This window comes from Rana temporaria, chromosome 8 (assembly GCF_905171775.1).
Source record: "Rana temporaria chromosome 8, aRanTem1.1, whole genome shotgun sequence".
In the NCBI taxonomy this organism is placed as follows: domain Eukaryota; kingdom Metazoa; phylum Chordata; class Amphibia; order Anura; family Ranidae; genus Rana; species Rana temporaria.
The window spans coordinates 13680207-13702613 of record NC_053496.1 but is presented as its reverse complement, the minus strand read 5'-3'; the positions used below and the strand labels follow the sequence as shown (position 1 = coordinate 13702613).

Here is a 22407-nt window from a genome sequence, read left to right as displayed (position 1 = left end):
GATCGGCTTATATTCGGATCGGCTTATATGGTACCTCTCATGTTGCGTGTCCTACTGATAGCTTTACATAACACAGCAACATAACAAAAAAAGTTTAGTTTTTACATTTTAGAATAGGGTGCCTTGGGATTGTGTAGCATTTTAAAAGGGTGCCTTGACTGAAAAAACTGATCTAGAACCAAAACTTTTGTAGAAGACGAGTTATTTGACATCCCATGTGCCGTTGGGAAGATTTCCCTTTTTGTTGGTATGGGGGGGGGGGGGAACAAAACACACACCCCTTCACCAGAAGTATCCCTACTGGGAGGTCCCCCATCTGTCTTGAGCAATTGTAAGACTCCTCATTTGGAGAGTGACTGCAATAAAATCTAATGTCTGGAGTCCCAACCCTTAACCATCATTCAAATACAATTTGCCTTTTAAAAAGGCCAAGCTGCCCACATTGATGAAGGGTAAAAAAAAAAAAAAAAAAAAAAAAAAAAGATAGAGGAGGGGGGTTTATTACCAGCATTCAACGGTCACTCCTCTATACTGGAACAAAGTGTTGAGCATACTATGACAGATGTAATTTGCAAAGGAAGCACGCCTACTCATCAATGTATTTTCCACTTCACTAGCCTAGCAGACGGATTAGGGTACAGGCACTGCCTCAGACCTTCCCACAAATGGAGACACTTTCGGTCCAAAATGCTTGTAGCACAGGATTCAGCACCCAGATCTCTCCAAACTAACTTCTTTTGGAGTAATGGAACTGACAGGCAATCACTATCAAGCCTTTCAGTAAGCGGTGCATCCTACGATGAAGTTCAAGGCCTCTCTTGAGACACCAGCCTCGTGCTTGGTCCTCTCCATGACAGGTCCTTCATCAAGCAGCTTCCTCCCTCCAGGACGGAGGGCACAGGATCACCCTAAAAAATGTAGACCCAATTTGCTTACTGGGCCTACTTAACAGATCGCAAACCTGGACCAACGTGATCCAGAGCCAGGATTACAGGAACACGCACACACACACACACACACACACACACACACACACGAGGTGGTGGGACGACAGACCCAGGTCCAAGGAAGTCTGCCCCTTAAGTACCCCTCCCCAACATGCACAGCGGGACGATCAACCCCCGCCGATTGGCTGCCGAGGGGGGAAGTACCCAAATCACCTTGACCTAGCTGCTGCCACCCTTGGACTGGAGTACCAACTACACCCCAGGCAAATAGTGGTCACTCACAGCACAGCAATGGCTGGAACAGAGGCCAAATTTGCTCAAAATTATACATGTCTGAGTAAAATTAACTCTCAGACTTTCCCCTAAATTTAAAATAGCGCCAGCCCAACAGGAGCAAGGCGCTACACTAGCATTGCCATTTTCTTGTATTGTGAGAATTTTGCATTAGGGTAGGGGAGCTGCATTAAGACCAACCTCTAGAAAAGCACTGTACGATGAAGCAGGGTAACCAATTAAACCGTCAGGCTTCAGGACGCTCCCTGTAAAGAACTGGACACTCATTTGATGGTTGCAGAAGACCTTCTCATGAAGCTCTGAAAATAAATGTGTGCAATTGTAAGCCATTGTTGACCACGACAACAGTGTACAGTAATTGGGAACCACGATGTTACCTGCAATCATGTTATCGAGATCTTCAAATCTAAAAGACATTTTCTCACAGCCGGGCATCTTTTCACCACCATTGGGGAAGAAGTCAACATTGCCAACTGTCTGCTTCATGCCAAAACCTAACACACACAAAGGCAAGTTAAAGATACTAATCGGAGACTGACTGAGATGCAGTTGCACAATTACAGAGAAATAATGGCAAGCCATTGGGGGGGGGTGGGGGGGGGTCAACTAAGGCTTGAGCCACACCTATGCATTTTTAGCGCTCCCTCCACTACAGAAAGTGTTCCATAGGAAACCATGTTGAATGGACAGTAGTGTAAATCTGCAAAAGGTATGAATCAGGACTTGTGGGCTCACCCTTAAAATGTTTACCATGAGCAGCACTGCTTAACAAAAAACCCACTTCCTACAAAAAGGAAAACCCTTCAGTGTTTCTTTGGAAGACTTGTGAAACCCCCATACTGTGGATATGGAAAACAGTATACAGTGGAACCTCGGATTGCGAGTAACGAGAGTTTCGCAATAGGAGCACTGCATTTTGAAAAATCCTAACTGTTTGCGAGTGTTGTCTCGCCAAACGAACAGGACTCAAGCAACAGCGTTGTGCAGTACCGCTTTTGACCTGAGGTGGGGGGGGGCGCCGGAGCCAAGCAGAGCTGAACGGAAAGACTCGGAAATACTACGTTCCTGAGCTTTTTTCGAGGTCAGCCGAGCTGTCCTCTGGCCTTTCCGGCCGCTTCTGAGGGTTTCTGAGCCACCCCCCCCCCCCCACCTCTGACTGCATGCGTTATTGCATGCCATTGAAGTCAATGCGGAACAAATTATTTTAATTTCCATTGACTTCAATGGGGAAACTTGCTTTGATATGAGAGTACTTTGGATTACGAGCATTCTCCTGGAACGGATTATGCTCGTAATCCGAGCTTCCACTGTATTGAATTATAGAGATTTGGAAGTACGTATGAAAAAAAATTTAACAATTTTGACATCAGAACATGTTTTGTTAGTGTATCCAAAGCCATTTTTCCAGCTAGTAGTTTTTTTTTTGCTCAAGAAAATGTCAAATAGTTGAAGCTATTAAAACTGAGAAGATCCTTAACCACCTTAGTTTTGCCTTCCCTGTGATTACAATGCATTTTACCAAAAGACAAAACCTACATCTAGCACATATACTTTCTGAAGGTCAACTAAATATTAGAACGGGGTGCATCATTACAGACCATCGTTTTTCCCTATGAGGAAAATTTCTAAGAGCCGATGTTCTGCTTCCAATTTACAGAAGACCAAAATAATAAGAAAAAAAAAAAAAAAAACACACAACCCCACACAGACTCTAGAATGAAATGATTAACACTGTGCAGAAGCCAAAACCTTACCAAGATGAAAAGCATCAGAAGACACATCTGTGTGAATGGCATCAACGAAAACTGCATCTGTAGGGTCCAGTCTCAGATCAGGTGGGGCATTTTCAAAATGGGGACCAGCCGGATCCAAACCTGAATAGGCAAGTAAAAATCTTTGACAGGTTTTACCGATACTCAACAGCACCCTGCCCTAGTCAGTCTAAATTTATTTTTTTGGTCTGGTTAGGTCAGGGATCTTCAAACTACGGCCCTCCAGGTGTTGCGGAACTACACATCCCATGAGGCATTGTAAAACTCTGACATTCACAGACATGACTAGGCATGATGGGAATTGTAGTTCCTGAACAACTGGAGGGCCGTAGTTTGAAGACCCATGGGTTAGGTTTTCCCCAAGCTTGGTGGTCGATTCCTCCTGTCTACCTCTGGAAGAAGTTTCCATAAATAGTTAGGAGGGTCAGCCACTAAAGTTATGAATATTTATCTGACCTCAGCCATTCCTTGGGAAGGAGCACACAGAAGGTGGCTGGGGAGAAGATAAATGTTTGGGTCGCTTTTTTAGACATGTTATTCTCCTGGGGCTACTACCCCCTGGGTGGCAGCCAGTGCGTATTACTAAGAGATGTTGCTGGGCCTCAGACACTGTTTAGCCGAGGGCCAGGAGAAGTGGTGCTCACAAGAACATGGCAATAGGAGGAGCGCTCAAACAAGGTTAACTTTATTCTGCCACTGCTTCCTTTCGTTGGTGTTCAATCATAGCCTGGGATTTGCTAAAGTGGTAATAAACCCAAAGGATGCAGCATATTGCAGATTACTAATATGTGGTGGCTGCATGTGTTTTCACCTGGTGATCTGGCCAGTAACGCCTCCTGTTTGAGCGTGCCCATAATCTGGATGAGCCCAGGTTCACACTGGGCTGCGGGAATGAAGCCGTGCAAGTTCAGCTGAACTTGAACGATTTCACTCCCGCCTGTCAGTCCCGATTTAGGCCGCGATTACAGAGACATCTGTGCAGGTTTCTCCAGGGTATCCCCGCTGTGGGTTTTTCTGCTGAAACCAGCCAGAACCAATCTTCACCCCATACAGCGGGTTTTGTGTGCCAACCTTCAGGGGTATGGGTTACTATTTAAAGGAGACCTCTCCCCTGGGCCTTGTAAAAGGACTCTTACCAGGACTTTTAGCATAGAATAGCGAAAGTGCTGGACCCTGGAGCCCAGTCCTCCGAAGAGACATTACAGGCAACACCTCATGCATGAGACCCATATCCCATCCAGTTTTGGCGTAAAACTTAAGTGTCTTGGATGGACCCGAAAGCATAACTCTTTTTACTCCCAGATTGTCTCTTCGGCAGAGCTTTCCTTTAGCACATCCTAATCGCGTCCAACACCTTAGACATTGGCGGAAAAAAAAAACAGATACTTCCCTGATGGGAGGGGTTATATGGAGGGGAAACAGTCTTCAATTGGTTGTGGCAGTGTCCAATCACCACTGGTGACCCTTAACCCATTATGTAATGACTGGCTCTATGTCCCGTGGTGTACGATAAAGAAAAGTAGTACAGAAACTACTTTTTGAAATCGGTACAGCGCCGCAGATGTGGCACCGATTAAAATGGTGCCATTGCGGGCAATTGCCGCCATTTTGACATGTCAAAACACACCAGTGTGAACCAAGGATGAAGAAGAATCTTTGGACACCAGCATTGTCAGTCTTGGAGGAGGGGGAGTGTTAAGATGTACTAGCAGATTTAAAGCCAAACTCCAGCTCACACTTTATAAGCAGTTGCACATTTTATTTTCCTTTTGGGATAAAGTTTTTTTTTTACTTGAATAAAATGCTAATCAATGGAAGCACCCCTGCGGGTGTTAAATGGTTTGCCTCATCCTTTTAATGCTGCTGGAGAGAAATTTAATTATTTTCAAAAGAACAAAAAACAGACTTACTGGCTGGATCACCATACGAAAATAGAAGAGAAAGACACACACACACACACACACACACAATGAATCACACCCAAACCGTGGCTGCATCTGATTGTGAGAATGCAATGACCAGATGACAATTTTCTGCCTGGTTCTTTAAATTTTTCAAGCCAAAGATGTTAGCTGAGAGTCAGCGACAGCTGGGGGAAAAAGAACAAAAAGGTGCCACTCTAAGTGCAGTAAATTATGTAGCGCCCCCTTTACTTTCAGAAAGGGCACTACGCTAAAGTTAGTGGGAGAAAGAGATAATTTGCCCTCATTCTTAATTTTGTTAAATTTGGCTGTCGCCAAATCTGGATTGTTCTATGGGTCAGTCTGCGTTCCAGGGATGCAGTTCCATCTCTGGGCGGCAGGTGGCGCCAGAGAGGTCCAGGCGGAGTCGCTTCTCAGCAGCCAATTGGAGGAGTTTTCCCTCCCGGGGCAGGAGGATTTCTGTGGTGGAGGCCGTGTTTCTGGGTTCTTCGCGGGTTCCTGGTTCCAGGTGTGGCACCCACCTTTAGGGTGTACGCACATCGCGGGCCCCACCACTATGGCCTACCTGGCCTGGGGTCGCCCGCTATGCGGAGTTCTGACTTTGGGCCCTCCTGGCCTGGAGCAACTGATGCCACCAAGTGGCCCCAGTGACTTACTGGGTCCCCCTTCTATTGAGTGGATCCCAAGCTGTATGCTGTTCGGTGGGGGGGGGGGGTCGGCTTGAGGAGAATCCGGAGGCAGGTTATCCAAAAGGGCTTGAACGAACCATCGGGGATCTGGGGACCGGGACATTCACAGGCAGGCCCGGATTTACTCCCTTTGCCGCCCCAAGGCCGGGTCCTTCAATGCCGCCCCCGCAGTACAGGGGGGACATTATCCGCCGGGGGACATTATCCGCCGGGGGACTTTTTCGGCAGGACACTGAGAAGCAGGGGGGGTCCTGCTGCCAAATATGACATTGAGAGGCGGGGGGGGGGTGTTGCTGCCAAAAATGACATTGATCATTGGGGGGTGCTGCTGCCGAAAATTACATTGAGAACCATCTCACCTCCTCTTCCCTCTGTTTTCTCTCCTCTCACCATCCGTGACATGACAGGGGGGGGACTCCCGAAATAAAAGTGTCCTCTCGTCTCAGCTGCAATGCCGCCCCTGCACCCACTGCCACCCTGAGGCCTGGCCTTGTCTGGAATCCGGCCCTGTTCACAGGTACACTTGTCAACCGGTGACCCTAATGTGATTTACTGGGAGGATTTGCTCAAGCATTCAGCTTAACCAAGTACTAGGCCTGTGGCAGAGGCCCCAATATTTAACTAGAGCCAAGTCTGTGGCAGAGACTCGTTTTCCTCCCAGCAACCTTAAGTGGCTCTCCGGCTGCCAGGCCTGTGGCAGAGGTTTGTCCGGAGGCACTTCACCCACTCTGGCTGGAGTGGCGACGCATTGATACAACTATAGAATAGCAGGATTGCTTTTCTCTATCCAAAGCCTGATACCGCAAAGTTCCTTTATTTCATCAACCTTTCCTGTCTACCTCAAGTTGATGTTGGTCATGTTGGGCCAAGAAATAAAGCATTCAGAAAACCTTATCTGCTGATTGGACATTCAATTTCTGCTCTACTCACTACCTTCACCCCTAGACATCACAGAGGTAACTTAATACGCTGATCCCAAATCAACCAGCGGCTCCTGAAGGGGTAGCGCTACAATTAGTGAATTTTAATAAGCAGAGCAAAGCCTACACACTCACAGGAGTAGAGTTAAAACCAGCATGTCAGACATGAATTGTCGGAACGTTGGGCAGCAAGTCCAATACGATGGCTGTAGGCTGGTGTAGTGGAGCGTGTTGCGCCGGTGTTTGCCAATGCTTCCTGGACCTTAATCACACAGGGAGTCGGGAGGATGACGACAGTTCCAGGTTGTCAATGGACCAGCCTATGTATGGTCTGCTTGGTAATTAAAATGCACTTAATTTACTGCACTTAGAGTGGTGCCTTTGTGCTTTTCCCCCAGCTGATCCAAGAGTTGCTTCTTCTCAACTTCACTGGGCTGCCTTCAAAGTGTTTTTAGTACGGACTGTAGTCCTATGTGTAGCACTACCCCCGGAGGAGCTGCTGGTTGTTTTGGGTGGTACATTTACCTTGTGGCTCTTCCGAATTCCTAGGGAGGAATGGTGCATATAGCCAGGGCTGCTGATGGGGGGAGGGGGGGTGACCACCAGTCCTCCTATAGGGGGCCCGGGCACACAGGGGGGCCCAAACAGTAGGAGGAATGGGTGAGGTCCAGCGGAGGTGCAATTACAGAAATATGCCCCGTGCGGCTCCCTGCAGCTGCTGAAAGTTGGTTTCTCTGCCTCCCCCTGGCTTTCAGCTGCTGCAGGGAGAGACACAGACACAGCGTATTGTTCCTGTAATCGCTTCCCCCGCACCAATCCCCTTCCTTGTTCTGCCTACTTCTGATCCCCCCCCCCCCCATGTGCACCCCCCTGTCACTGTGATGCACCCCCCCCCCTCTCGTGGCACTGTTGGCTTTCTTGTCCCGTTAAAAATTTATTGTAAATAAAATAAAAAATTATACATTTAAAAAAAAAAAAAAAAAAACTATTAAAAAAAGGGTTAATTCACACAGGCTCTCCATTATGTTTGTTTCCGCTAATAATGATTTTTGTGTATTTTTTGTGAAAATCTTGTTTTAATATATTGGCGGGGCCCCGCCAGGTAGGCTGTACGGGGCCCCATGATTTCTAGCAGCAGCCCTGCATATAGCAATAGTAAAAGAATGTCTGCAACAAGTGTCTTTTCTTTGCTCTTTATTACCCAGCCGGGTAAAAACAATGAACTGGTGATGAAAGGGATAGAGTTTGCAAGAAGAACAGCGGATTCAGGTGTAGTATTTGGAACAGTCCTGCTCCCATATATAACACTTTCCGTACCACTCCTGCCTGAGTGGGAATAGTGTACCCGGACAGGCCTCTCTCACTGACCTGGCAGCTGGAGTATCACTCAAACATTTGTAGGATAAAGTCTCTGCCACAGACCCTCCTTGGTGAACGTCAGGGAGACGCCTCTGCCACAGGCCCTCTCGGATTGTAGCTATGGAGGTAATCCTCCTTAGGTGAATTACGTCTGGATCTCCTTCTTAATGTCACCCAGGTACCGACTGACAGGTGATCAATCCTTCAGTGTCCAGGTACCTTGATCCCCGGTGGTTTGTTGAAATCCTATTGGATCGCCAGCCTCTCATTGGTGCTCCTCAGACGTACTCCCCACCGAACAGCACTACCGCTTGGGATCCTCAGGAGGTGGGAACCCAGTCGATCACTGGGTCCACGTCGCTGCTCAAATGTTCCGGACCAACATGGTCCCGTAACCAGGAACACCGCGTGGCACGCACACCTCGGCCAGGTAGGCCATAACGCTGGGGCGCCGTGATGTGGCCACCCTAAAGGTGGGTGCCACACTGGACGAAGAAGAACCCAGAACTAATGGCGTCTGCCCCATAAATACCCCTCCCCCAGCATGCACAGCGAGGCTACACCCTCCTGATTGACTGCTGGGGAAGAGCACCCAAATCTTGACTCCACAGGGGTGGGAAGAACACCCCAGTACAACAGAATGAGCCTACAGAGAGACCCCGTTTTAAGTGAAACAATTTGGATCAGAGTTTAACTACACTCTGATCTCCCTCTAAATTTAAATAGCACCGGTACTTTAAAGTAACCAGGCGCTACATAGGTTTTGAACTTTTCCTTCTCAAAATCCCCCCCATTGTTTTAGTTTGATGGTACTACATCATTGCTGGTGCAAGCGCCAACTCTCTCCTATGTGTACTTGAGAGTCAATGACAGGGCCACCCACTAAGAAAATTTCAGCCGGTTCATCAGGAACCGGTCAAAATTTGCAGAGTGTATACCTGCTGGCATTATGTCAAATGCTACAAAATCAGATCTCAACACACCTACCAGAAATTCTTCCAATGCCCTTCTGGCTCCTTCCAGCATCACCAGCAATGTGTGCCCCCAGGCCGTGCCCAATCAGGTAGACGTCATGCATTTTATAGTCAAACACTGCCTGAGAAAGATGAACAAAATTTATCGAATGCAACTTTCCACCTGTATTTTCCTTGCTTAACAATAAGAAATATTGTGAGGTTTTTGGAATTCAGTAGAAAAGGTAGAGTGAAGCAATGAGCTGCAGCTCAAGTACAACTTGCTGGCATGGTGCTTACCTGTACAAAGCGCAAGAAAAAAGCAATTTCAGCGCCAACCACATGGATATTTCTGGATGCTTGTGTGTAGAGGGCAAATGATCCTCCACTCCAGTCTACACAGAAACAGTTGACATCCGACACCTTCAGGAGAGCCTACAACAACAGAGGAAAGATGGGTCATAATTTTTTTTTTTTTTTTTTTTTTAAAAGCCTATGGCGTGTGTAACACACTCAAAAAACTCCACCCGGTGCAGAAAAAATGTGCACACACAAAGAATGTTCACAAAAACGTGCAGACGGGTGCAACATCAAGTGGTCCTCCTGTGAAGAGGGACCCAAACCCTGATCCCCCGGGGCGTTAGGCTCCAGACAGGGACTGAGGTACTGTGGTCCGAGCAACCGAAGCCGACACGGATCCAACTTCCTCGGAGGGACTGCCGAAACAGAACCCTCCCAGTACTAGGTGGGGCTCCCCCGAAGGGAGACCCCATGAGAGCAAGTGAACTAAGCCAGAAGGCCATGTCCACCCACTCCCAGGACGTTCAGGGCTGGCCCAAGGACCCGCACCCTACTAATCACACAGTGACACAAAACATGTACAATAAAAAGAAGAAAAAAAAATGAAGGACAAAAACGTGACAAAACATAGGCAATACATTAAATAAAGTGGGGGAAAGGGATAGTGAAGAGAAGAGTGAAAGAAGTGGTCATTGTGTTCAACAACGACCAGGCCCTCCGGCCAGGAATAAAAAAATTCCTCCCGTCCTAGCCAAAAGGCCCGGCCCAGGAGGCAGGTGCTAAAAAAAGCGTATAGCTGGTGCAGTGACCGTGGTATCCTTAAATCAAAGTGTCCCTCACACACAGTGATTCTCAGATACCCCTGGACTGCCACTCCAGGGGCACATGCACCATAGGCTTTTCCTTCCAAATCTACCCCCCCGACCAGCCAGTGCAGCCCTCCACCCCTGCCAGCTAAAGAGCCCTTCAAGGTTTTCTTGGGGAGAACTGCCGCTCCAGTTAGCAGCCTCCGCCAATACTAGCCCCTCCAGACCCTCCGTCAACCTGGCGGATTTGCATGGCCTTACCCCGTCTACTCTCAGGGCAGTACCAGCTCCTCCTACCGGATTGCTGACAGAGATAGCACTTACACCAGCCAGCCAGAAGGCCAGCGCAGCACCCATCCTCACCAGGAGCACCCTTCCAGATGGCTCAGACTCGACCATGGGCCGGCCCCCGGTAACTGTCGGGCAGCACGGCGTAGTCACTGCTGAAACCATCCTTCCAGGTGCAATGACATCATTGGATTGCATCCACCCTCCCCATGTAGGAGGTGCTTCAGCGCTCCGCTGACAACTGAACAGATACTACACCTGATCCTACCTAAAAGGCCGCGAAGCGGCAGGGAAGACACCACGATCAGCATGGCCAGAGTGCAATGGCCGAGCCTCACACTGGGAGAGCCACCTTCATGATCATGGTGTCCCTGCCAGGCAAGTATGGGTCATAATTCATAGGACAGTTGGCAAGGTAATCTTCCCTGCAGTCACACTGACCTGACACATCTCTACCAACCACAGCTTGTCCCCCGTCTCCACCAAGTCATGGATGATGAATATGGATTTCCGGCTGGGTTTAAAGTTAGTGCCAAAGATCGAGGAGACATTGAGAGCGCTGATCACCTGGAAAAGATACATTACATCAGCTACAATGATGTACTCAGCTACGAGATCAGCTAAAACTGAGTATGTTCTGTGCCTAAATTAGGTTATTCAGCTGAAAGAACAAACCCGGAGCAAAAGGGAACCTGGGAGAAGGGCCCACATGATTGGGGAGGGGGGGGGGGGGGACAGTTGTGTAGGTAGCACAGGGTAATTCCTGTAGTAGAAGTGGGACAGGTCAAGAAGGGGCTTGAGTTTATTTAGTAACTAGGGGGGCAGGGGCAGTTCAGTCTGGGGGCAACACAGAGGCAGTGTTTTTCCCACCCACCCTGTATTTCAGCTGTATGATGTGTAATGTTGTGTGTTTATCATTTTAGGTTGATGGCAGCAGGAGTCTCTGGTTCATGAGGGTTGGAATGGTGTATATGGTGTGGGAACAGGTTGGACCCATCCTCGATATGGGTACCCTCCCTATCTGGAAATATTGGTCTATCGGTCTGCATTGGCAAGAAGGTGGCAATAGTTTGTCCCTGAGCTGGCGGTATTGCAGCTAGGGGCCAGAATGCCGAGGTGGTGGTGGTACAGCCGATGCGATAAGAATACCTTCCTTCATGAACCTCAGACATAGTCAGTTTATACATTTAAAAATGGAGTGTATTTTTATAGTAATTTGTTATATATTAATAAAGGGGCCATTTAGTCCAGAAGGTGCGGTGTATTTAGGCAAGTTAAGGAAAAAAAAAGGTTGGGTTATGGTTTGCAGGTGGGCAGACGGCACACCAGCTATACACCTGTCATGGACTGTCATTTGGGAATGGAGAAGAGCATATGTTTTTCAAGGGTGCAATGGGATTTAATTGGCTCCTAAAAAAGGTAGGAGGAGTTTATTTAAAGCTTTATTAAGAGGGTGCCATGTTCTGGGTATTTCCTTTTAGGCACACATAGGGGCCCCAAATAATAGTCTGCAGTATAATAGAACTAGGAGGACAACCAATAGAGCTAGGAGGAAACAGTTTCTTGTAATGGGTTATTTAATTAAATGTCAGGTTCAGATTTATTGGGTGGTCACATATACGAGCTGCCACATTTGCCAGTTTGACGTATGCTGAACATACTGTATGGCACCTGCAGGCATACTACTTACCCGGCAAGTCTAAAAATTTTATAGTAGAACAAAATAAATTACATACACACGTCTAGTTTGTGGTGAACCCTTTCTCCACCATTGCTTATTAGCATTGTTACACCATTGGTAGGGCCATTGTGGATGCCCCTACGAATGCCCCTACATGCTGAAACAGCACAGTCATGGGGGGGCGAAAGAAAGTACAATCTTCTTCAGATCGTTATGCGTCAAGCATTTCAGCTCATTTATCAACAGTGCTTGTCTGCCTACTACATTGTGGAGGTCAGTTAGCCCCCTACCCAACTGTTTATCAAGGTTGCACACTGCATTGAAATGCCTTCTACAATTATAGTGTATGGCTAGGCAGGGCCTTCAAGTGTATCTTAAGTTGCCTTGCTTTTGCCATTGGTCCCCCCATGGTAATTCTCATTTCCCGTCCCAATGACAGTGAGGGCTGTCCCCGATAGGAGATTTTCCCCAATAGCAGCTTTGTCTCATTTTCTGTCCTGTGACAAACAAGAGAGGTCAGATACCTAGTATGACGAGACAGCAATAAGACCCGACAGCTTTCAGTAATTTAACTACATATTAGTTAGGGGAACCTTTCCTCTCCTGTGTACATCCAACTTTGAGCAGACTTACTTGGTACTGGTTTGGATTCTTTACAGTATAGAGCAGGAAGCGAACGTTGATCACCTCTGGTGCCCATGGGAAGTGACTGACAGGTCTGGCGAGTGAAACGAAATAGGGGGGCTCATCTGTGAAACATCCCAGCCTGTTGTAGCAGATTTGAGCAGCTGGAGAAACAAAAGCACACGATTATGGACTGGTCCTTAAAGATACAATTATGAGGAAAAAAAAAAAATTTACTGAGCAGCCGAGGAGAGCTAAAAAAAAAAAAAAAAAAAAAAAAAAAAAAAAAAAAAAAAAAAAAAATGGAACCCACACAAGAAATGCGAAGGTGCTTGATATGCATCATTCTTCTTATCCTAGCTTGGATAGGTTTCAAAATACTGTCTCATAATAAGCATGCAATCCACAAGTCTTTTGTCCCCCATACTACGTTACTAACCAAAGAAGGAATGGAAATGACCATTGCTGATCCCCTTTTGCAAAATGCTGGGGTCTGGAATAAATGGCTCCATCACCAAGGAGATACAAGACAATATAGGCATAGGATTCCAGGTGAAGGGACAGTACATACAATGGCTTCTACTTCAGTCAGACCTGAAAACATGCACATGCCGTTATTGGAGTGGTTGTTGGTCATCTCCATAACTGACCCAGGACAGAGACTCTGAAGTCCAATCATTAGCATGACAGCCAAAAAGTCAACATTCTCAAAAAGGAAGGAGGTTAACAGTGGTGACACCCATTCTTTTCTTATGGTAGAATCACTGTTGGTAATTCAGTAAAATGGGATGACAACCTCCAGAATGACTTTTGAAAATAAGTCAGCAGTGGTAGCTTCCATGTTTCAACCCTAAAGCCTCGTACAAACGATCCAACTTTATGGCCATAATTGTCTGATGGACGTGTTGCGTAAGACAATCTGACTGTGTGTATGCTCCATCAGACAATTATTGGCTGAATTAACGACAAAAGTTGGCTGTTCATGCTCACCAATTGTTGGTCAATAAATCTGTTACGTCAGTTTATCCGATCGTGTGTACGCAAGTACAAACACACATGCTCCAAACCAATGTTAATCAGCCAACAATAGCAGAAGTTGCCCAAAGGGTGGCGGTAAAGAGCTGAAAAACCATGTGGTTTTGTAAATGTTGGCTGAAAATGTTGTGCCGTGTGTATGCAGAGCAAGTTCACAGCCTTCAGACCAAAATGCACGGAAAAGTTGGTTGGAAGTCCGATCGTGTGTACGAGACTTTAGAATTCACTTCTAAAATTATATCAGTTTAGGCAGTAAGCCTGCCAATATCAATTTTGCTAAAATCTCTACACAAGTGGTGTAAGCAGACTGCTCAGATTCCCTTCACATGGCCGGCACATGCAGTTGGGCCCCACCTACATACCAGGGCCTTCATAAATACTCCTTAGAATTCTCCACTCAAGCCCACACTATACATGCACAGATGTGGGTCCTAGACCTTCTCGTCGGTCCATAGTAATCACCTTTTATGCCTGGAGCACTTTGGTAGTCCTACAATTCTCATGGTCCAGATTAGGGTTCCAAGAGTCCAACTGAAGAACCAAACCTGGCGCATTAGCGGGTTAGCTCTCACCGTCTCTCTATAGTACATCACATGCAGGCTGCTCATTACAAACATCTTTTTTTTACCAGTTGAGTGTAAAGAGAAAAATACTAGATACTGGCTCATTTCAATCCAAACAATGGGTAAAGGATCCACAGTAAACAATTCAAGTATTCCACTAGATGGAAGAAGCAACATTGCCATACTCATGGTTCACAATTTAGCCTGATATTCCAACATTAGTTATTGAGGTCCAGGGCCATCCAATCCCAGCCAAGTCTCCCCACCCCCAAGGGGAAGAGGATGCCCAACTCTTTCTCTTACATCTTATCCAACCACACCTGGGCTCCTTAAAACTTGCTCCTCCTACACTACACCTTAAAGCGGGGGTTCACCCTATCGACGGGAAAAAAACATTTTTTTTTTCTTTTACCTTTAAATCAGGCATTGTAGCGCGAGCTACAGTATGCCTGTCCCGTTTTTTTTAGCCCCATACTCACCTTGTAATCGTCCATCGAAGATACCGGGGAATGGGCGTGCCTATGGAGACGGAGGATGATTGACGGCCGGCTCTGGCGCGTCACGCTTCTCCGGAAATAGCCGAAATAGGCTTGGTCTTCACGACGCGTGCGCATAGCCTGTGCGCAGGCGCCGTGAAGAGCCGAGACCTACTCCGGCTGTCTTCGGAGAGAGTGACGTGCCAGGGCCGGCCGTCAATCATCCTCCCTCTCCATAGGCACGCCCATTCCCCGCGGGAGCCGAAATCTACGATGGACGACTACAAGGTGAGTACGGGGTTAAAAAAATCGGGACAGGCATACTGTAGCTCGCGCTACAATGCCTGTCTCGATGGTAAAATGTGTCGGGGGGGGGGGGGGTGAACTACCGCTTTAACAGAGATGACCTCATTGTCTCACCTACTGGAAGAAGGAGTAAATGTTAAGGAGACTGTAACAGGAGTCACTTTGGGCACAGATTGAGCCAGGAGATAACGGACATATGTTGGATTGTTTTAGCATGGACAGTAATCCACCATACATTCCTTAATGTCTGCAAAGAATATTCTGACCCTACCGGTCAATAATGACTCATTCAATGCTTAGCCCAGGCTAGTGAGTTGTTAAATAAGGCTGGCTCCGGAAAGGCCTTTCATTGTGTGATAACACTGTTTAAAGCCTATTGATGATCAGGTGTAAATACCTTTCTGTCAGAGACAGACCGTCTGTCTAAAGATGTGGATTGAGGGGAAATAATTGTGTGATGGTGTTTTGTTTGAATTCTGTTAATGAAGGAATGTGACTTCTCAGGTGGAGTGATTAGGTCATGTTAATTATAGACCGGCGCCGAAATGTCTGGAATGTTTAGCAATTAGCCCATCTGAAGGTGTATTGAAGCCCCCCCCCCAGGGTGTGATGTGTAGGTGGAGAGTTTGATTGTTCCTTTCATGCTTGAACTGTATATAAAAACTTGATAGCTAACCATTAATGATGTCTTTCATTTGAAACCAGAACTCAGAGCCATGTGTCTCGGTTATTCTGGGAAATGGGATGTCTGTTGGATGGTTGGGGTGTCCGATGAGCTGTTGTGGGTTGATGGAAGGTCTTAGATGGTGGTGACCGTTAGAGACTTTACCCCGGTCTACAAAAAGGGCATCGCTACAAGGGGCTCCCAATGACCTCTGATGCCAGACATCAATTGTGACAAGCGTAATTTACTCCAACAAAAGTCAGTCAAGGACAGACAGGAAAGCTGTTAACCCTTAGTACATTAGTAGCGATTAATGCTGTGGGTACAAGTTGCCAGAGGGGAACAATAGTGTGGGTATAGGTTGCCAGAGAAGAAGCCAGCAGTGCAAGAAATCCACTCTCAAAGTGATTGTTTTTCTTTTTGTTAAAAAATAACAGACTAACATGTTATACTTACCTGTTCTGTGTAATGGATTTGCACAGAGCAGTCCGGATCCTCCTATTCTTCTCTCCTGGCCCCTCCCTCCTGTTCAGTGCCCCCACAGCAAGCAGCTTGCTATGGGGGCACCTGACCTGAGCCACAGCTCCCTGTGTCAGGTTTGAAGAAGCACTGTGAAACTCGTCGCCTCCTGGGTCCCGTGTTCTCATCCTGGTGGCTATACTGACTTTTTGTTGGTGGGCAGCCGTTCTTTCTCCATCAATATCGTCAGCGAGTCGTGGCTTGCACCCAACACATCCAGACCACAATTGCTCACCTGGACCAGCGGTCTCCTTCCCTTGAATTTCCCTGCGTCCATTCAGACACAGAGCTGGGGTCTGGCCCGCCCCCTTTCTCACCTCATTTGCTCCCACTGCTGTCAAAGTTAGTCAGCCAATGGAGTCTCATTGGCTCAGATAGCAGTGTGAAGGGGAGGCGGGAGTCCTGGGCAGCCGGGACACTCCTGCAACATCACTAGATCTAGAGGGACTGCTGCCCATGATAGTAGGCTTCTCATCTCAAGATAAAAAAAAAAACTTCTGCATTTACAATCATTTTAACCGCAAGTCTCCAGCCAGCTATGCAGCCATTTTTTTGGCACCTTTGTGTTTTAATAAAACCATCTGGTGGCACTAGTATAAATTCCAAGCCCTCCATGTCTATCCATACCCTAGTCAGCAAGGGCTGAACACTGGATTAGTAGGAAACTACTAACATGCAAATGAACGAATGATCAATGCAATAGCTCACCAGCCATTTTTTTCAGCCTCTTTGTTGAGGCTATGCAAAATCTTAGTACTTTAGTGTAAAATTCTAAGCCCTCCACCCCCCATCACCACCCTAGCCAGCAAGTGCTGAACACTGGACTAGTCATAACATTTCTATGAACTGACTTTTGAGAATTGTAGTGTAACGGACCTATGAACTATTCTGCCTGGACATCTATAATAATCCTGCAGTGAGGCATACACAGGGTTAATTGTAGAGTGACTCTATCCTAATGTCACCCCTTCCTCAGCTAATTGACTCTCCTTTGTGTAGTTAACAGCCTCCTGTCAGGTGTATGCTAACGATATCATCTGTGAGTGTGCAATTGTTCTAAAGGTTAATTGAATTCTATTGATAAAGGAATGTGTCTGATCAGGTCATGTTAAGTGGATCTCGGGTCCGAAACGTCTAGAGACTGAGTAAGTGATTAATTCAAGGAGATGTCATTATTTCAAAGTATCTGTATTGAAGCCCCCCCACTGTGTGAGGGGGGGCGGAGATTGTCATTATTCCTGTAACAGTTTTGTAACCACATATAAGCTAGGTGTTGTAGCATTAAAAGTTCAGTCCTACTTGACCCTTCAAAACGTAGCCCCGTCTCGTTCTTGAAAGGGCGTTCGATGGGATTGTTATTCTGCTCATTTTATAGCTGAACAGGACTCTCTCTCTGGATCTCGTGGATGGGATATACCGGCTGTACCTGCATATCGCAACTTGCCAGGGAAAAAGAACGTCTCCAACGGCTGATACCCTCTCACTACCTGGGTAGCCGTTACATCCGGGTTTTAGCCAATGGCTAGAAAGCAACATCATGATCCTGTCCATCCAATGCCTACTCTCCTAGAATAGAGACATTAGGCAACCTCTCTAGTGGGGCGCCATGCAACCATGTGGACATATTTTGTTATTTAAGCCTCTACCCTGCTACTCATCCTTAACTCCCCAATAAGGACACAGATAGAAAGAGAATGCTGTCATCCTTTCCTGCTCTGTCCAAAAAGCTAAAGAAGTTGAACTGGCGTTGAGATTTAAGGCAAATACAAAATATGTGACTTATGTGCACCCCAAGTCTAAATGCAACACTCTTTCAGGTAAAACAGAAATGTATATATAAATAAAAAAAAGTAATAACATTACCTCTAATTGCAGCTGCTATGGACAGCACCAGAACCAGTTTAAAAATCATCTGAAAAGTAAAAGAAATTTGTCAATTTACAGCTGAAAGATACATTGGCTGGTATACCCTCTGACCTGAAACCTCAGCTAGTGATGTATCTACATACTTATTTTCAATCAGCAGCTATTGGAGCCAGGTCAGTCTATGCTCCATTTAAGTAGCTTGGGTAAGGGACAAGCGGTTGAAGAGGGGTCTAGTCTTTAAAAAAAAAAAAAAAAAAAAAAAACACAACACACACACAACCCTTAAGGCCCATACACACGATCTGACTTTGACAACAAATGTCAGACGGACCTGTTTAATTGGACAAGCCGACTGTGTGTACGCCCCATCGGACAATTTTTTTCGCTTTCGCATAGGACAAATGTTCGCTGTAAATGCTCTCAAATTTTGTAGACAACAAGTGTCCGATGGAGGTTAATCCGATCATGTGTACTAAAGTCCAAAGTACAAACACGCATGCTCGGAAACCAATGCTAAACATCCGACAACAATAGCAGAAGTTGCCCAAAGGGTGGCGGTAAAGAGCTGAAAACCCCACGTGGTTTGGTGAATGTTGGCTGAAAATGTTGTGCCGTGTGTATGCAGAACAAGTTCACGCCCAAAATCCACAGAAAAGTCTGATCGTTAGACATTTTCATATGAATATCAACTTGGCCTGTAGGTCCTGTCCTATGAGAGCGCCACGTCAGCATACATTGTTGTACCAAAGTGTAACTGGCATGGTCCAAAATAATATTTAAAATTGTGCCAATAGGAAGAATGTAGGACTATGGGAGAGAAATATTGTACCATTTTTTTATTTAAGCTCTCTCACCCAAGGTCCAGAAGACTCCAGAAGACATAAGGCACATGGTTAGTGCTACTAAGAGATAAATACTGCATTATTTTGAGTTAAAAAAAAAATGCATGATAGATACACATTAAATATTTAGGTTTTGCAATATGTGGCACTTAAATTTTGCATTATTTTGGGTAATTTCTTTCCTTGTGCAGGCCAACACTATACCAGAAGGATACATTGTATTCTTTTCACTTCCCGCCCAGTGTGTAGTGCCTTTATTTTTTATTTATTACATTTTAGGCTCCATTCACACCTCCGCGACAAGGTACGCCACGTACGCGGCGTATTTTGCCGCGAGTGTGTAACTTTTTTTTTTTTTACAAAGCCTTGCCATTGCTTTGTATGGCCGAACGCCAATGCCGCCTGAAAAAAAAGGATCCGGGACTTTTTTTCAGGCGGCAGGCGTACGGCATCTATGAGATGTGAACCATCTCCATAGACAGCAATAGGAATTCTCCCCTCTAGCAGGAGAAGCGTCGGGCGTTTTGTCGCCTAGATGTGAATGGGCTTTTAAAAATACCGCCAGCAGACAAGGTGATAACCAATGTGTGTTTTTATTGAGTTGACGTTAATGATTTTATTGTTTTTTTTTTTTTTTTTACAAAATGTGCAGTATTTACCTCACATTTCACTCTGATTAACTTTTATTATCTCATGTGATATTTACAAAAATAAAAAAAATAAGCCACGTGACTTTCAGATCAAAAAAGTGGCAACCTTTAGGCTATTTTAAAGTGGATGTAAGGCCTGGGTCACACGGGTACGATTTGAGATGCGATTTGAGATGTCAAATCGCATCTCAAATCGGCGGCATTTGCTGGCAATGGCGCCGTCCTAATCAGTGCGACGCCGCATCGATTTCAAAAAGTAGTTCCTGTACTACCTTTTGCGATTTCGGGCCGTGATTTACATTGACATCTGTGCAGAAACTGTCTCTGGAATCGCAGGTCGAAATCTGGAGCGAAATCGTGCGAGTTCAGCTGAACTCGCACGGCTTCACTCCTGCAGCCCAGTGTGAACCTGGGCTAAACCCACTCTCATCCTTTCTATATTACTGCCATAGTGCTGATCTACAAGGATATAGATGCCTCCTGCATGTATCCTTACCTGTCAAATGTCTCCCCTCTGTCTGTTATAAGACCTGAAGTGGGGGTGGGATTTAAAAATAAGAATGCCTGTCTCCAGGCTAGTGCATGAGATATGTAAATAACCTGTCACTCACAGCAAGGGGGAAGAACGGACTAATGTTTTTCTCTGCAAGTCCATTTTATTTCACTGAACAATGAGGCCCCTTTCACACTGAGGGAAGCCTCATCTGCAATTCCAATGTGCTGGTAAAGCACCACTAAGACCCTAACGTTTTAGCAGTGCCTCAGTGTGAAAGGGTAAGGTGTTTTTACATCGCTTTCAATTCATTTCAATGGAGAGGGGCGTTTTCGGAGCGTTTTTTCAGTGCCCAAAAGCTGCTTGCAGGACTCAGTGTAAAAGGGTCCATTGAGATGCATGGAGAGCGTTTAATGAGCGCTATTTTTAACACTAAAACGCAGTAAAAACGCTTCAGTGGGAAAGGGGTCTAAAAGAGGATTGCTCAGAGCTGGAATAACTCTGTGTGGCAAGACTGGGCACAGATGATAGGAAATCTTATACTCTACATTGTGGTTTACATCCACTTTAACACTGAGGCGCTATAGAGCTAAAAATAGCGCCTGCAAAGTGCCCTGAAAGAGCCTCTCCTTTCACTTCAATGTGAAAGCCAGAAAGCTTTCACATTGGAGCAGGGCACTGGTAGGATGGTAAAAAAAAAAAAAAAAAAAAGGGGGGGGGGGCTGGGTTCTGCTAGCCACATCTTTGAAGCACTGATCACACCGCTCCCAAAGCACCCCTGCCCATTGAAATCAATGTTTAATTCTATTTTTATTTTATTTTAATTCTGCACTGACTGTCTTTGAAATTGCCCCTGCCCCCTATTAAATCCAATCTGGGGACAAAACCGGGGACAGACTTGGTCCGGGGACAGTGTCCTCAATCAGGGGACTGTCCCCTGAATCTGGGGATGTCTGGTCACCAGGGGTCAAGTCCTGGGGGGAAAAGTGTGGGAACTCCCACCCAAGATCCACTCCACTCAAATCCCGTGATAACTCGCGGCAGACCTCCGCAATGTCTCCTGGAAACAATGACAAAAGCTCCCAGGAGACATTGCGGCATCGAGGAAGTGACGGACTACCCGATGAATCCATATACAGAAAGCGGCCAGTAACATAAAGGATTACTAAGGTTCGCCTGCCCCTGACAGTGACTCGAGCTGGGCATCGCCGCTTAGTGAAGGATTGGCTCGGCTGCTCTCGGCTGCTCTAGTCCTGCAAAGGGAACTGAGTTCCTGCTGTGAAAAAAGTGCAGGAACTCCGTTCCCACACGTTCCCTCAGAACTTGAGCCCTGCTGGTCACCCTACCGTAAAGCACTGCTAAAAATAGCAGCTTTTTACCATCGACGGCGCAATGCCTCAGTGTGAAAGTAGCCTTAGTGAATTGAGACTGCAGGCTCATAGCAATTGGTTTCTACTATACACAAAGACACACACACACGGTGGAGGAGGGAGGGGGTACCCATAATCCAAAAAAGCAAAAGCTGGTCACAATTAGAGGAAAAGGCAATTCAGCTCAATAAATTTCCACAGGTCATCAACTACAGAGCCCATAGATTATGAGAGATCACATAATAGATTGAAGATGAGGTCCATCACTAATAAAGACCAACCACCCAACATGATACAGAGGACCCCATACCCAACACAGCAGAGGTTACCAATACTGGCTGATTATTATACAATTTCCTTTAGAGATTTATCTTCAACTGATTTTGGTAAATCTACAAGAAAATTGTATAACACGTGGCCAGCCTCAGGCCCCTTTCACACTTGTGCAACTTGTCCTGCAACTTGGGACTGCAAAGTCACATGACAAGTCGTACCCCCATGATTTCCAATGAGTACCATTCATATCTGTGCGACTTCAAGTCACACCAACTTCAACGTAGTCCTTGCACTACTTTGGGCCGACTTTGATGCAAGTTGAGGTCCCTAGACCTCAAGTTTATACAGAAATTCCCTGAAGTGGCAGCAGTGTGAAAGGGGCCTAAGCTAGACTTATATAAAACATCTGAAAGCAACAAACCAACAGACATAATGAATAACCTGTATAGCGCTACAAATGCAAACTAAATCGCCTCGATACGCAGCATAGGACTCCACACAACATCACACTCACCTTACTTCTTCTGCAAGTGGCACATGAAGAACATTACACCACCTGGGGGGGAATTTGTATTTAACCACTTACCCCCCGGACCATATTGCTGCCCAAAGACCAGAGTACTTTTTGCGATTCGGGACTGCGTCGCTTTAACAGACAATTGCGCGGTCGTGCGACGTGGCTCCCAAACAAAATTGGCGTCCTTTTTTTCCCACAAATAGAGCTTTCTTTTGGTGGTATTTGATCACCTCTGCGTTTTTTATTTTTTGCGCTATAAACAAAAATAGAACGAC

The 22407-nt window shown here is 46.2% G+C and overlaps 1 protein-coding gene and 1 non-coding gene across 3 annotated transcripts in view; both read right to left on the bottom strand.

Annotated features, from left to right (window-relative positions):
• Positions 1-22185, bottom strand: part of LOC120946688 (pancreatic lipase-related protein 2-like) — a 30227-nt gene extending 8042 nt beyond the window's left edge. Inside the window, exons 1-9 of one of the 2 annotated variants that reach the window (XM_040361314.1) lie at positions 22130-22185; positions 17982-18030; positions 12565-12719; positions 10692-10817; positions 9157-9291; positions 8891-8999; positions 2996-3115; positions 1619-1735; positions 1422-1540 (exon numbers count right to left, since the gene is read on the bottom strand). In XM_040361314.1, coding sequence (XP_040217248.1) covers positions 1422-1540; positions 1619-1735; positions 2996-3115; positions 8891-8999; positions 9157-9291; positions 10692-10817; positions 12565-12719; positions 17982-18030 — 930 coding nt within the window. In that variant the 5' untranslated portion in view covers positions 22130-22185. Of the gene's footprint in view, positions 1-1421; positions 1541-1618; positions 1736-2995; positions 3116-8890; positions 9000-9156; positions 9292-10691; positions 10818-12564; positions 12720-17981; positions 18031-22056; positions 22076-22129 lie in introns of those variants that run through there. The other variant, XM_040361315.1, reaches the window with a different exon arrangement.
• Positions 10468-10636, bottom strand: LOC120912494. The gene has a single exon (XR_005743090.1). It is a non-coding gene; the product is annotated as a U1 spliceosomal RNA (small nuclear RNA).
• Positions 22186-22407: the final 222 nt, after the last annotated feature.